This window comes from Semicossyphus pulcher, unplaced genomic scaffold (assembly GCF_022749685.1).
Source record: "Semicossyphus pulcher isolate SPU_LCO1_2020_fin unplaced genomic scaffold, fSemPul1.0.p SCAF_7, whole genome shotgun sequence".
Classification (NCBI taxonomy): Eukaryota; Metazoa; Chordata; class Actinopteri; order Labriformes; family Labridae; genus Semicossyphus; species Semicossyphus pulcher.
Window position 1 is genome coordinate 32,497,001 of NW_027211748.1, and position 16,098 is coordinate 32,513,098.

At 44.9% G+C, this 16,098-nt stretch overlaps 1 protein-coding gene across 3 annotated transcripts; it reads left to right on the plus strand.

Moving 5' to 3' along the window:
- Positions 1-1,153: 1,153 nt before the first annotated feature.
- On the plus strand, positions 1,154-15,910 carry ubtfl (upstream binding transcription factor, like). 3 transcript variants are annotated; one of them, XM_069683978.1, is made up of 20 exons: positions 1,154-1,411; positions 3,080-3,177; positions 4,354-4,529; positions 5,677-5,760; positions 5,869-6,024; positions 6,142-6,206; positions 6,342-6,462; positions 6,562-6,672; positions 6,917-7,044; positions 10,307-10,448; positions 10,541-10,582; positions 10,736-10,843; positions 11,292-11,450; positions 11,636-11,764; positions 11,949-12,034; positions 12,853-13,042; positions 13,356-13,403; positions 14,562-14,699; positions 14,875-14,976; positions 15,432-15,910. In XM_069683978.1, exons 2-20 carry the CDS (start codon positions 3,120-3,122, stop codon positions 15,504-15,506), a joined length of 2,118 nt encoding a protein of 705 aa, XP_069540079.1. In that variant the 5' UTR covers positions 1,154-1,411; positions 3,080-3,119; the 3' UTR covers positions 15,507-15,910. The 3 variants fall into 3 exon arrangements, with proteins under 3 accessions (XP_069540079.1, XP_069540078.1, XP_069540080.1); XM_069683977.1 differs by having other exon boundaries at positions 1,155-1,411; positions 14,872-14,976; XM_069683979.1 differs by having other exon boundaries at positions 1,155-1,411; positions 11,636-11,746; positions 14,872-14,976.
- The last annotated feature ends 188 nt before the right edge of the window (positions 15,911-16,098 follow it).

Genomic DNA, 16,098 nt, shown 5'->3' on the forward strand with positions numbered 1-16,098 from the left:
GGCTTTAGCCAGACTTTAACCTGACCTAACCCTGACTTAAATCTGACTTTAACCAGACTTTAGCCAGACTTTAACCTGACCTAAACCAGACTTTAACCTGACTTAAATCTGACCTAAACCAGACTTTAACCTGACTTTATCCAGACTTTAACCTGACCTAAACCAGACTTTAACCTAACTTTAACCTGACTTTAACCTGACCTAAACCAGGCTTTAGCCAGACTTTAGCCAGACTTTAACCTGACCTAAACCAGACTTTAACCTGACTTAAATCTGACTTTAACCAGACTTTATCCAGACTTAAACCTGAAACCTTTAGGCAGACACACAGAGGTTTTACCTTTTCTGACATTAAATACTTTAATTTAGAGCTGAATGTGCCAGCAACAGGTAAACAGTGTAACACATGTAACAAACTGTAAAACACACTGCATAACACATGTAACACACTGTAAAACACACTGCATAACACATGTAACACACAGTGTAACACATGTAACACACTGTAAAACACAGTGTAACCGTTGTAAAATATTATTTTGGGACGAAGGTTCAGTAGAAAACATTTGTTTTAAATTTGTTCTCGATCAGAGAACTAAAACAGGTGCAGCCGGACCTCCTCCCACCTCAACAAACACCTGTGCGGAGAGAGGATGACAGGTGTATCAGATTAATGTACTGATTGACTGATCACTGAGTGCAGCTCTCAGTGGGAGGGGAGCGGTGAGTCGGGTGTTCAGACCAGGCAGACGGTGTGTTCTCAGCGGGCAGGATGCCATGTGGATGCGGGCTGCTGTCCTGCAGGATGTGGGTTACACCGCCGCCTCCAAGCCGCTGATAAGCAGCTCAACAGGCCGAGGAGAGAGAGCTGAGCGGCCGGCATATCCGAGGACTTTCTGCACACTTTGGCTCTTCAATTTGGGCCCTGGAGCAACCGGGCAGACGCTCTGTTCCGCGCCCCCCAGCCGCATCCCTGACGACGGCTGGCCGCTGGGACCCAGTCCTCTGTCTCCCCGCCGGTTCAGCATCTGGACCCGAACCAGGTTCAAGTCAGGAGGGTAGATTTACAGAGGAGGACGCTGAGGCGGTTAATTTATAGGAAATTTATTTTAAATAACATTTAAAAAATATGGTTTCGCGTGTAAATTATTTTAAGCGGCTTTGGCTGGTGTTTTAGCCGCTGTCTCTGGTTTCATCCTCCGCCTTTGTCCTCATGTTTTCCCCCGGAGTTCCTCCCCCTGCGGCGCTGGGCGGAGTTTCATACCGGACTAGACGCTCCTTTTGTCGGATTCGTTTCGACCTGACTCCCCGGGGTTTACGGCTGAAAAAAACACACTTGGAAAGTCTCAAAATAATCCAAACGACCACAGTGGTGTGCAATATTAACCCGGGTTTCTGTCTGAATCTGAAGGTGAGTAGTTGGTTGTGATTTTAAACAGATTTCTGGGGTTTTCTGGTCGTTTGTCCCCGAGTCACCAGAACATTCATGGCGGCTTTGCAGCGAAGGCTTCTGGGGCAGCAGCAAGTCATCCAGTCCGCTCAGCCCCGAAATCAGTGAAATCAGCGGTTCAGCAGTTAAATAATGCACAGTAGACGGACATTCATTCCGCCATTTTAGTCATTTATTTTTTACAACCTCAAACAGATTTCGACGAATTTTGTCATTTCAACACTTTTGCTAAATGATGCGATAATCTGCTGCACGTGTCAGACTGAGCCTCTGCTCGGTGCTAAAAATGTTTCAGGAATATTTCGTGTTTAGTTCTCTAAATTTAAGTCTTACTTGACACATTTAAGCAGAAAAGCTTCACGTTAGCTCGTGTCTCGAGCAGCTCTTTGCGTGCCAGCGGAAGCTACGTGGTGACTCCTGCCGGAGGACGGACGCCATTACCGGGGCAGCTGGAGCCAGGCGGCCCGCTGCGTGCCGTGAACATCCCCGCGACACGCACACAGCTTAAAGTGCGTTTAAACTCCAGAAGGGACCAAACGCAGCGGCCGATATTTAACACGTAGAACATAAAGGTCAACATGCTTTTGAGCTCGTCAACAGTTAAATTCAACAAACTGTTGACTCGGAGAGTGATTCTGAGCGGTTCTCTGCCGCGCTGCATGCTGGGAGAGGCAAAGTCTTAATGTTTAACCTTTCACTGCTAAAATCAAAGCTGCACCATTAATACGATTTAAAATGAAATCAACAGCTGCTTGAATAGTCTGATGCAAAGTTGTTCCGCGAGCTGTATGTGAACACAGTTTCCTTAAAGTGACAGATTTCTGGATGGAGTTTGGTGAAGCATTGAAGTCCAGCCTGCCCTCTGACTGACCTGTAACTGGTTTAAACGTCAGTAACAACAGTCGGTGTCATGTCTAAATGGTACACCACAGGACCCGGATTTAAACCTGAATCTGCCCCCCAATGTCACCTTGACACACCGCAGCCGGGGAGAGGGAGGGGGGATAGTTAGTTTAATATTAAGGTAATCTCAGGAGCTCCTTCTGGAAGAAGTACTCCGATCTAAAGTAACAGTACTACATCAAAGATCTGAGTTATATGTCATGTTAATGTAATGTAATATTATTGTATGATGATGACTGAAGTGTTCATGTGTTCATCACTGTGGAGTTTCTTAATGACTTCATCACTGCTTTAATCTTAACACATCTTCAATCATCAGCTGATTATATTTAATTATCTGAATGTACCTCAGCGCAGTACAAGTTCAACGCGGCACAAGTACCTCAAAGCGCAGCACAAGTACCTCAAAGCGCGGCACAAGTACCTCAAAGCGCGGCACAAGTACCTCAAAGCGCGGCACAAGTACCTCAGCGCAGCACAAGTACCTCAACGCGGCACAAGTACCTCAGCGCAGCACAAGTACCTTAACGCGGCACAAGTACCTCAACGGTGCACAAATACATCGACGCAGAACTTCAGCTCAGTGCTGCAGTACAACCGAGCTGATGGAGCGCACAGAGTAGACAGAAAGGTTACAGACACTGACAAATGTCCTCACCTGCAATAATGTGTCCCTGTGCTTGTGTGTGTGTGTGTGTGTGTGTGTGTGTGCGCGTGCGCGTGCAGAGGAGGGAGGGGGCGGAGTCTCCTCCTCACCTGCTGCAGGATGAACGGCAGCAGCAGCGTCTCAGCGGCTCAGAGCTCCAGGATCAAAAGCGAAGCAGGTAAAGTCTCACCTGCTGTGACATCATCAACACCTGACCAATCACCTGTCTTGGCTTTCTTCTTCTCTTCCTCCTCGCTGTGAGTCATCGGTTCACAACCAGGGGAGGAACGTGGTGAAATCTGTGGTTAGGGTTACCTGAAGCACCTGAGCATCAGCCATGAGAAGAGCCTCAGTGCTTCCTTTATTAGCTCCTTTAGGAAAGGAAGCATCTGACCATCCTTCACCCAAGGACAGGACATAATAATTTATTTATTTTTATTTATTTATTTTTGTCTGAAACAAACATCGTGCAAAACACAACAAGAAGACAAAGAAAATCAGACAGGAAACAAAGTAAACAAACATAACATAACTGGAGGGCTGGATCAGAATTCACCTAATATCAAAATTAAAGATGCGTTTGAGAGCGAGCAGGAGGAAGCGGAGGCTTATTGTCCTGCCCCTGTTTCACAGTGTCATAATAAGTAGCTTAAAGAATCATATAACTTTAAGAGAAGATACATATATATACATATACACACACATACTGTATGTACATGCATACATACTCACACATGCACATATACCTTTATATAGCTGTAACACACACACACACACACACACACACACACACACACACATACAGACACATATACATTGAAACATCTATCTAAATATATGCAGACACGCATATAAACACACACATCTACAGTGCTTAAACAATACTAGTAACAGCAATAACAAAGTACATTTATTTTGCTGGTCACATTTTGCATGAGATGAAATAAAGTATTGTTTGCACCAATAACATCAGATCAGAAAATCAACCTTCCATTATTTGGCTCACAATCAACCATTTGAGACGGCTGCCATCGAGAATTACTTCCAGTGATACAAAGTGGACCTTCATTGAATAACGACCCACAGTCCTTTGCAGGAGCAACATTAAAGAGACACACCATTCAGCCATTCATGAAAACAAAGATCAGTAAACAACATGTCAACTTTACATTCAGTTTCAAATAACATTTTTGTTTTATTAGCAACAACCAATCAGAACACGGCTCTGAAGTACTATAGATACATGTGCGTCTCTTTGAAACCTCTGCAGAGACTGAATGTGACGAGAAGCAGTAAAATGTTGTACTGTCCCTCTAAGACAGGTGTGTGTGTGTGTGTGTGTGTGTGTGTGTAGATGAGTGGAGTAAGGAGGACTGTCTGACTCTGCTGGAGAGGATTCGCAGTCTGCTGCCGGACGGAGATGGCATGAAGTACAAAACCACAGAGTCGCACTTCGACTGGGACAAAGTTTGTTTCGGCAGCTTCACCGGAGACATGTGTCGCTCCAAGTGGCAGAAAGTCTCCTCAGAGGTACACAGCTCTCTCCCAACACATCACATACCTGAGTTTATACCTGAACAAGGTGTTTAAGGTGGAAACTAAACTCCCTGAAAGTGAACCTGCAGAGTTTAAACCTGTCAAACACAAACAGTCTGAACCTTGAACTCATCGCTCAGGTGGTGTGAGGCCTTATCAAAAAGAGTTTGGATGTTCAGATTAAAGGACAAATGAAGGACAAATGAAGGACCTCTGACTGTGTGATTATTTATTCATTTTTACAAAAAGATTTTTATCTGGATTAAAAAAACAATTTCGTTTTTAACTATTAAAAAATGATCAGAACCTTTGAACGGGCCGTTTAGGGTCACTTTGTGGAACTGAGCCAGTATTTGGTAAATGGGCCGTACTTATGTCTCTTTTCTAGTCTTTGCAACCACTCAACCACTTTTACACTACATGTCACACTCACACATTCACACACTGATGGCAGAGGCTGCTACGTAAAGTGCCCAACTGTCAATCAGTCATCACATTCACACCCGTGGCTGTGCCACCGGGACACCGGGAGCAATGTGGGGTTCAGTGTGTTGCCCAAGGACACTTCGACATGTAGCCTGAGGGAGCTGGGGATCGAACCGCCGACCTTCCGATTGAAAGACGACCGACTCTACCACTAGTAGCTTGACTGGTTCTGTTCTGTTCTGTTCTGGTTCTGTTCAGGTCTGGTCGTGTTCTGTTGTGGTTCTGGTTCGGTTCTGCTTCTGTTCTGGTCCTATTCTGTTGTTTTCTGTTCTGTTCTGTTTCTGTTCTGTTCTTGTTCTTGTTCTTGTTCTTGTTCTGGTTCTTGTTCTGTTCTGGTTCTGTTCTGGTTCTGTTCTGTTCTGGTCGTGTTCTGTTCTGGTTCTGTTCTGGTCCTGTTCTTTTGTGTTCTGTTTCTGTTCTGGTTCTGTTCTGGTCCTGTTCTGGTCCTGTGAAACTGTGAGGTGTGAATCATCCTCAAAGAACATCTTGAACAAAAAAATAAAACACAGGCCGAGACCAGAACCCTGAGGACCCCCGGGAATTCTCTGACAGGACGTCATCAAAATACACAAAGCCCCTGCGGCACCATGATCTGTTCTCGATCACTGATTGATCCATTACAAATTCTACACAGTATAAACATTTTGTGTTTCAGGTCCGTAAGTACAGAACGATGACGGAGCTCATCGTAGACGCCACAGAGTTCGTCAAGAATCCGTACAAAGGCAAGAAACTGAAGGTGAGTCCGACTTTACTGATCCTGGATCTGCTGTTACATGGGACCAACATGTAGACAGACTGATTACATCTGTGACCTTTGACCCTGACCTCCTCCATGTCCACACAGACTCATCCAGATTTCCCAAAAAAACCTCTGACTCCGTACTTCCGCTTCTTCATGGAGAAACGTGCCAAATACGCCAAAATCCACCCGGAGATGAGCAACCTGGACCTGACCAAGATCCTGTCCAAGAAGTACAAGGAGCTGCCTGACAAGAAGAAGGTCTGCAGAGGGGCCGCCACCCGCCCGCTGAGCAACACAGCATTGATTTAAATACAGAGCGTCCTCCATCCTCACAGCACCTCCTCATTTAAACCTCCGCTGTCTTTCCTCCTGCAGCAAAAGTACATCACAGAGTTCCAGCGAGAGAAAGAAGAGTTTGAGAAGAACATGGCGCGATTCAAGTGAGTTCAGCTCTTTAACCGACACACCTTTAAAACACCTGTGAGCTAACAGTCCTTAACACTTCAGCTGCTCCAATGTAGCATAATTTAATTTAACATGAGTTTAGCATTTAGCTAACGCTAGCTGACCTGCAGGGAGGATCATCCTGAGCTGATTGAAGAGAGGAAGAAGTCTGACCTGCCCGAGAAACCCAAAACTCCTCAACAGCTGTGGTACAACCACGAGAAGAAGGCCTACATGAAGCTGCACCCCGACGTAGGCAGATATACATGCACACACATATACACACATATATATATACACAGAATAGAGACCTGAACAGACACAGAGATGAACACCTGTTTCTATTTGCAGGTGAGTCAGAAGGAGCTGAAGGAGGCTCTGAGGAGACAGTGGTCCCAGCTGTCTGACAAGAGGAGACTCAAGTGGATCAGCAAGGCCCTGGAGCTGCAGAAAGACTACGAGGTACCAGAACTGAGCTGGTCTGAACTGATCTGATTCAGCCTGAATCCAGACTGGAGTCAGATCAGAAGCCTGCAGACAAAGCAGAGGGTGAAATGAACCCCAGTTAAGACCTGCTGCTGTGTGAGGAGAAACTTCAACGTTTAATCTAGTGTGTGTGTGTGCATGTGCGTGTGTGTACGTGTGTGCGTGTATGTGTGTGTGTGCGTGTGCGTATACGTGTGTGTGTGTGTGTGTGTGTGTGTAGGGCAGTATGAGGGCGTATCATGAGGCCCATCCTGACATGAACTCGGAGGATCACGTCCGCTCCGTCCTCACCAAAGCAGAGCGGCAGCTGAAGGACAAGTTTGATGGACGGCCGACAAAACCTCCACCGTGAGTCCTTTTCTATGCTATGCTAATGATGCTAACTAGCAAAATTAGAGAATTAATGGTCAAGATACTTGCAAACTAATGCACAAGATACCAGCGTGCTGATGAACATGTTGAAAAGAAATCCATTCTGAGTAAGATACCACTGAGATGACTAACAACCTGGAAGCAAGACAATGACAACAGGATCTGAAAACAGGATACTGACGAGCTAACGGACTGAAAGTAGGATACTGACGAGCTAACGGACTGAAAACAGGATACTGACGAGCTAACGGACTGAAAACAGGATACTGACGAGTTAACGGATACTGACGAGCTAACGGTCTGAAAACATGATACTGACGAGCTAACGGACTGAAAACAGGATACTGACGAGCTAACGGACTGAAAACAGGATACTGACGAGCTAACGGACTGAAAACAGGATACTGACGAGTTAACGGATACTGACGAGCTAACGGTCTGAAAACATGATACTGACGAGCTAACGGACTGAAAACAGGATACTGACGAGTTAACGGATACTGACGAGCTAACGGACTGAAAACAGGATACTGACAAGCTAACAGACTGAAAACAGGATACTGACGAGTTAACGGATACTGACAAGCTAACGGTCTGAAAACAGGATACTGATGAGCTAACGGTCTGAAAACAGGATACTGACGAGCTAACGGACTGAAAACAGGATACTGACGAGCTAACGGTCTGAAAACAGGATACTGACGAGCTAACGGACTGAAAACAGGATACTGACGAGTTAACGGATACTGACGAGCTAACGGACTGAAAACAGGATACTGACAAGCTAACGGTCTGAAAACAGGATACTGACGAGTTAACGGATACTGACAAGCTAACGGACTGAAAACAGGATACTGACGAGCTAACGGACTGAAAACAGGATACTGACGAGCCCACGGACTGAAAACAGGATACTGACGAGCTAACGGACTGAAAACAGGATACTGACGAGCTAACGGACTGAAAACAGGATACTGACGAGCTAACGGACTGAAAGTAGGATACTGACGAGCTAACGGACTGAAAACAGGATACTGACGAGCCCACGGACTGAAAACAGGATACTGACGAGCCCACGGACTGAAAACAGGATACTGACGAGCTAACGGACTGAAAACAGGATACTGACGAGTTAACGGATACTGACGAGCTAACGGTCTGAAAACATGATACTGACGAGCTAACGGACTGAAAACAGGATACTGACGAGTTAACGGATACTGACAAGCTAACGGTCTGAAAACATGATACTGACGAGCTAACGGACTGAAAACAGGATACTGACGAGCCCACGGACTGAAAACAGGATACTGACGAGCCCACGGACTGAAAACAGGATACTGACGAGCTAACGGACTGAAAACAGGATACTGACGAGTTAACGGATACTGACGAGCTAACGGTCTGAAAACATGATACTGACGAGCTAACGGACTGAAAACAGGATACTGACGAGCTAATGGACTGAAAACAGGATACTGACGAGCTAACGGACTGAAAACAGGATACTGACGAGTTAACGGATACTGACGAGCTAACGGTCTGAAAACATGATACTGACGAGCTAACGGACTGAAAACAGGATACTGACGAGTTAACGGATACTGACGAGCTAACGGACTGAAAACAGGATACTGACAAGCTAACAGACTGAAAACAGGATACTGACGAGTTAACGGATACTGACAAGCTAACGGTCTGAAAACAGGATACTGATGAGCTAACGGTCGGAAAACAGGATACTGACGAGCTAACGGTCTGAAAACAGGATACTGACGAGCCCACGGACTGAAAACAGGATACTGACGAGCTAACAGACTGAAAACAGGATACTGACGAGTTAACGGATACTGACAAGCTAACGGTCTGAAAACAGGATACTGATGAGCTAACGGACTGAAAACAGGATACTGACGAGCTAACGGTCTGAAAACAGGATACTGACGAGCTAACGGACTGAAAACAGGATACTGACGAGTTAACGGATACTGACGAGCTAACGGACTGAAAACAGGATACTGACAAGCTAACGGTCTGAAAACAGGATACTGACGAGTTAACGGATACTGACAAGCTAACGGACTGAAAACAGGATACTGACGAGCTAACGGACTGAAAGTAGGATACTGACGAGCTAACGGACTGAAAACAGGATACTGACGAGCCCACGGACTGAAAACAGGATACTGACGAGCCCACGGACTGAAAACAGGATACTGACGAGTTAACGGATACTGACGAGCTAACGGTCTGAAAACATGATACTGACGAGCTAACGGACTGAAAACAGGATACTGACGAGTTAACGGATACTGACAAGCTAACGGTCTGAAAACATGATACTGACGAGCTAACGGACTGAAAACAGGATACTGACGAGCTAACGGACTGAAAACAGGATACTGACGAGCCCACGGACTGAAAACAGGATACTGACGAGCTAACGGACTGAAAACAGGATACTGACGAGCTAACGGACTGAAAGTAGGATACTGACGAGCTAACGGACTGAAAACAGGATACTGACGAGCCCACGGACTGAAAACAGGATACTGACGAGCCCACGGACTGAAAACAGGATACTGACGAGCTAACGGACTGAAAACAGGATACTGACGAGTTAACGGATACTGACGAGCTAACGGTCTGAAAACATGAAACTGACGAGCTAACGGACTGAAAACAGGATACTGACGAGTTAACGGATACTGACAAGCTAACGGTCTGAAAACAGGATACTGACGAGCTAACGGTCTGAAAACAGGATACTGACGAGCTAACGGTCTGAAAACAGGATACTGACGAGTTAACGGATACTGACAAGCTAACGGTCTGAAAACAGGATACTGACGAGCTAACGGTCTGAAAACAGGATACTGACGAGCTAACGGTCTGAAAACAGGATACTGACGAGCTAACGGTCTGAAAACAGGATACTGAAGAGCTAACGGACTGAAAACAGGATACTGACGAGCTAACGGTCTGAAAACAGGATACTGACGAGCTAACGGTCTGAAAACAGGATACTGACGAGCTAACGGTCTGAAAACAGGATACTGACGAGCTAACGGACTGAAAACAGGATACTTCGAGACAAAAAGTTTTATAACAGCTGATTAATGATACACACTATCAGAAAGCTGAAGAACAGGATTCATATATCTTAAACCAGAAACTAGTGAGTTGAAGTGTGTTGTGTGTTACACAGTACAATGGCTGACGGCTGTGTATCTTGTAGTAACGGGTACTCTCTGTACTGCGCGGAGCTGATGGTGAACATGAAGGATGTCCCGAGCACAGAGCGGATGGTTCTCTGCAGCAAACAGTGGAAAATGATGACGCAGAAGGAGAAGGACATGTTTCAGAAACGCTGTGAGCAGGTGGGTGCTAACATGCTAATATGCTAAAAGCATTCAGCGCTCCTAGGTGTGAATCCCCCCTCACGTTTCTGTCCATTGTTTGTGTCCGTCAGAGGAAGAAGCAGTATGACATTGACCTGCAGAGGTTTCTGGAGGTAAGTCGACATGTGATCAGCTGATTGATGTAAACATACGAACCAGCTCAGCATTTAAACGTTCACACGTAATGAAGTGAACTAAAACACCTGAAGAAGAATAAGTTACATCAACACAGGAAATAATAACTTGTTCCTGCTGCGTGTTTGCAGAGTCTCCCCGAGGAGGAACGAGACCGAGTCATGACAGAGGAGAAACTGGGTGCGGGGCGAGGGGGCGTGGCCTCCAGCCCACACAGAGCCAAGTCGCCCTCTGTCAAGGTATGAAACTCTTCTTCTTTACCTTAGAGCTGTGTTCAGACAACAGAGAAGCAAAAGTTCAACAAATAATTACAATCAACAGATGTTACTGAGATTTAATGACAATAAACAAGCTGAAAGGATGCTGAGAGAACTACATCAGGATGCAGGGTTGTAAAAAGGTTCATGCTGTCTGCAAGACCACAAGAACACTACTTTAAAATGACTGTTTTTTGAATGGAGTTTGGTTTGAACATTCAGGAAAATCTGAAGACATTATCAGTTACACAAACGTTTCTCGAGTTGAGAAAAAAAACGAGGATTTGTTCTTTGACTTTGTATTCTCTCTTTGCCTACTTTGCTTTTGACTGAACACACCTGTATTATTTTTCTTCCCATGAACACCTGTGATTAGCTAAAATACCTGTAAACTCACCTGTGAGGTGTTATGTTTTTTGTTTGATCCCAGGAGCGTGGTCGGGAGGTGGAGCCTGATCCGTGGCTTCCTGCTGGAACTCCTAAAGAGAGACGGGATGGGAAGAAGACGGCAAAGCTTCCAGAGACGCCGAAGACAGCGGAGGAGATGTGGCAGCACAGCGTGATCGGAGACTACCTGGCTAAATACAGAGTGAGCAGAGATGTTTAGTAGAGAGTCCGGGTAGACCTCTATGGGAGCTTTCTTCATTATTATTTACTTTTTATTTTACTTTCACCACCTGAAACATCAAAATGTCAAATCAGAGTGTACAGGTGTAAACAGGTGCAGCTGGTTTTCAATATTAATGCTCTGATGGTCATGTGATCCATGCTCAGAGCGACCGCAGAAAGGCGCAGGCTGGCATGGAGGCAGCCTGGAAGTCGATGGAGAAGAAGGAGAAGATTCCGTGGATCAAGAAGGCGGCAGAGGACCAGAAGCGTTACGAGGTTCAGTACCAACCTGTGGTCAGTGAGCCACGCCCCCTCCCACACTGACCCTGCCTCTCACCTGCTGAGGCTACAGTTGCACCGAGACATGTTTCCCCTCTTCATTAATATTTCAATGAAATTAAGTGTCTGTAATTAAATCAATGTCATTATCACAGTGGGTGGATGTGAACGTGTTGTAGTGACTCTTGGTGTCCTGCAGAGGGAGCTGTTGGAGATGAGGGCTCCAGCAGCAGGTCAGCCTCAGAGGAAACCCAAGTTTGATGGGGAACCAAAGAAACCTCCCGTGTGAGTGTGACTGTTTCTTTAAACGTCTGCAGGGAGTGACATGAAAACAACAGAGGGTCAGCGGAGCGTTTAAACCTGGGTCCTGTTTTACATATTTTAGAGTCTAAATGACTTAAAGGTACTAAAAGCTTTAAAGTTGTAAATGAGCCTCATCAAAGGTCGTCCACTAAAAGTTCTTGTTTTTTCCACTGACAGGCTCAGATTGTTATTCTAAGTGTGTGTAACAAAAAGGTCTATCTCTGTAGGGATCCTTTCTGTCATGTTGTCAGAGGAAGAAGATTTTAACCACAAACAGACGTTACATCGCTCTCTGCGAACACGCCAGACTCCATTGAAAAAAACAGATTTGACCTCACCGGAGCTGCTGCCTCGATCAGTTACTTTCTTTGAGATAGTGTTTTAAAAGGTTTGTTTAGACACCAGATGAACACAATCTTAAATAGTAACTGTTAAAAGACAAATGTGGTTTGATATTGAGCAGTCAATCGATTAAAAAACAAAGACATTAAAGGTTATTGTGATTAATGTTTGATTAGCAAAGTGAACAGGTGAGATGGAGACTCATGTAGATTGTGAAGACATTAGAAAGACAGATCAGTGTAATCAGCATAAAGTAGACAGTTATTTATTACACTCGCTGAGAGTGCCGTTGATGTTCAGGAGACCAAACGCGCTGCCCTGTGGAACTCCTGAATCACATTTCAGAGGGAGATTTAGTTAAAGATTAAATGAAGCTTGTGTTTCCCCTGTAGCACTTTAAACCTGATTATAAACCAGCCCAGTATTAAGCTCCTCCCCCTGTTGTTTTCATCCAATAGAAGCGGGTATCAGATGTTCTCCCAGGAGCTGCTGACCAATGGCGAGCTGAACCACTTTAGCCTGAAGGAGCGAATGGTGGAGATCGGGAAGAGGTGGCACAAATTGAGCCAGAGTCAGAAAGACAAGTACAAGAAGCTGGTGGAGGAGCAGCAGGTGGAGTACAAAGCAGAGCTGGAGGCCTGGGTCAAGGTAACCTGCCACTAACTGTCGCCACGGCAACCAAAGAGGTTCACATTAGTTCACACACAAAGAACACCTGAGCAGTTACTTTAATTCTTATTTTTACTTTGATAGAGTCATGAAAAATAAGATTTCATTATGACTGGAACAAAATAAATACTATTAATAATAATAAATATTTTATTCTTATTATCCAATGAGGTTTCATGATGTCACTGTTTCTAAGCAAGCGTCTCCAGACCTCTGAAACCTCATGTTGCCCTCTAGAGGTCGAAATCACGACTCTGAAACTGATGATAAGCAGGTTTCTTCTTCTCTTCAGTCTTTGTCTCCGCAGGATCGAGCGGTTTACAAAGAGTTCTCCTCCTCGGTGAGTCTGGCACTTTGAAATAATCCGATTTTATTAACAGCAGGATATTATTATTCATAAGTGGTACTTTAGCCCTGCTAATGCTAACTTTACATAATGTCTGGAGATCCACATTGGCAAAGGTAAGCTAATGCTATGATAAAAAAGACAGGGCTAAACTGCTGCTAATCCAGTATGCTAACAGGCACAAAGCTAGCATAGAATTAACAAGGCTGTATGGTATCAATGACTGTATATATAGATGGACAACGCGTCTCCATCTGCTCCCATTGTACGTAATTGATGCGATGGTGGCGTCATACGGAGCCAGAGTCTGTGCAGTAGAGATCGGCGAGTGAAGTGGCCGTAGCCACTTCCACTAACCCAAACACACACTTAACTTACCAAAACAAACAGCAAGGATCCCGCACGCCGGCGTGTTTAACAGCAGAACAGCTTCTTGTGTCGGTCTGAGGTCAAAGTTCACAGGTATGGAAACTTCAATGACTGTAGTGACTGATTTAGTTACGTCTCCACTCGCGGATCGTCCTCCGCTCTGCTCACCGGGAACTGATCGGCTGCAGGAGCCTAATTTGTCAACAGAGCTGTCAATCATCATTTTGACAGCATCAAATAACTAATTAAAAATAAACTCAAATAAATAGACGTAAATCAGCATGATCATAACGAGCTATAATGACAGAAAGCATTTATTTTATGTGTATTTAGATTTTATAGTTTGACTCATGTCCCATCTGTTAACATGGAGGAGGCGGGCTTCATGACGTATACAGCAGGGGGCGATAGAGAGGGTCTGGCTTTACTTTTAGGGAGCTGTCATGTCGTCCATCTTTATAAACAGTCGATGTATGGTACCAGGTAACCAATAGAACACCAAGTTAAATTAGCAGTGTGCTTATTCCACACAAGCTAACAGGTCACTTATTAATGTCATATAGATATGGTTATACAGTATCAAGCTAACAGGACGTAGCATAAGACATCAACATGTCTTGATGTTTGAACCTGAACAGTGAACAGCAAACTGTGAAGCTGTCTTTGTTTAGCGCCTGTAAGCTAACGTAAGATTAGCATGGGTTATTAACTAACAGGTTGCTGGTTAACATGTTTGTCCTCTGTCAGCGAGACATTCATGTGTGCACGTTTGTTCTCCGTCAGAAACGTCGCAGCACTGCTAAAGCCCGCAGCAGTCCCGGAGCTAAAGTCCGAGTGACGGCAAAGGGGAAGGCGGCGACTTCGAGAGCGGCCACGCAGACGGTCGGGGTGACCAAGAGGGCAATGGCGTACCGCGCCAAGGTAACACTGAGAGACATCTTTTATTTCATTAGTATAAAGTGGAATTACCTTTATCTGTTCCTTTGTTTGTCATTAATTTAATGTTTATTGAGTTTGTTATAAAGTTGGTGTGCGTGGGCGTCCTGGCCCTCAGTGATCTGTCAGGGCTGTAAAGAATCTGTCTGTCCTCCAGCAGGACATGTCCGACTCAGACGAGGAGGAGGAGAAGAGCGACTCGTCTGACTCTGATGAAGATGACGAGACGTCGGGATCCACAGACAGCGACGAGGAAGATGAGGTGAGAAAGTAAACGACAAACATTTTCACACAACGATCTGAAAATGTTTATGAGATTAAACTCTTTAAATTTATGAATCATTTCAGGATCTTTTTTTCTTCTAAACGGACCTTTGACCTCAGGTGACACTTCAGGTGTTATGTGTGTGGACTGTAATATATGAAGGAGTTAAATTTAATGCTTTTCACCTTCACAGTTTTAAATAAATGTTAATGAAATGGATTATAATAACTAATGTCTTAATAGATTTGAGGAGAGTAAAACAGCAGGAAAGATGTCGCTGACTTTCCTCTAAAACTCAAACACTGAGGTGATTCTGAGAGGAACCCCGTCACACACTTCAGGTGTTAAAGGGAGAAAATGGATCAAATATCTTTAATAATTAACAATCCACTGAAAAAATTATGGCAGACATGAATTCAGAAATAAACTCTCAATTCCTGTCATTTCCCTAGAACGATGACGAGGATGATGAGGACGATGAAGATCAGACCTCCTCCGAGGACTCCAGCGACTCGGACTCCGACTAGCCCCGCCCCCTTCACCTCATTGGAGAGGAAAGGCTGTGCAGGCCACGCCTCCTCACATGCCAATCATCCTGGCAAACCAATGAGCAGTGATGGCACACCACAATCGCGCTGGCCCCTCACACTTCTCTCTAAAGAGGGCGGAGCCTGACGGAGCATTTTGTTACTTGTGTTTTTTCCGTTTTTATCGCGTTTGTTGGTTTTTATCTGACTGACGTTTCAGACGGGTGGAGACATTCGTTTTATCTTCTGAGTAATGGCAGGGGCGGGGTTTGTACAGTTTGACAGGCGGGAGGGGCGGAGCCTATTGATAGTCGTTAGTTACCGCTGAGGGAGGAGCCAGTGTTCAGCCTCCAATCAGCCACCTGCCTGAGAAAATTATTAACTAATAAATGCACTTTTTCTCATTTCTGTGGTCTAATTTCCTCTGGTGCCTAAACACACCGTGACATCACCGCTTCAGGTGACATCACATTTAATGCCAACTGAAACCACTCTTTTTATGTTTTAGTTTGAAAAACTAAACCCCTAAAACTTTTACTTTAAAAAGAAAGTTTAAACTCCGAAATAATTTAAATGAAACAGCTGGGACAAT

Bases quoted from the DNA above. Each gene is read 5' to 3' on its own strand.
- ubtfl (XM_069683977.1), top strand. From the start codon at position 3,120: ATGAACGGCAGCAGCAGCGTCTCAGCGGCTCAGAGCTCCAGGATCAAA. The intron at 13,404-14,561 runs GTGAGTCTGGCA...GTTCTCCGTCAG, and splicing joins ACAAAGAGTTCTCCTCCTCG to AAACGTCGCAGCACTGCTAA. The intron at 14,700-14,871 runs GTAACACTGAGA...TCTGTCCTCCAG, and splicing joins CAATGGCGTACCGCGCCAAG to CAGGACATGTCCGACTCAGA.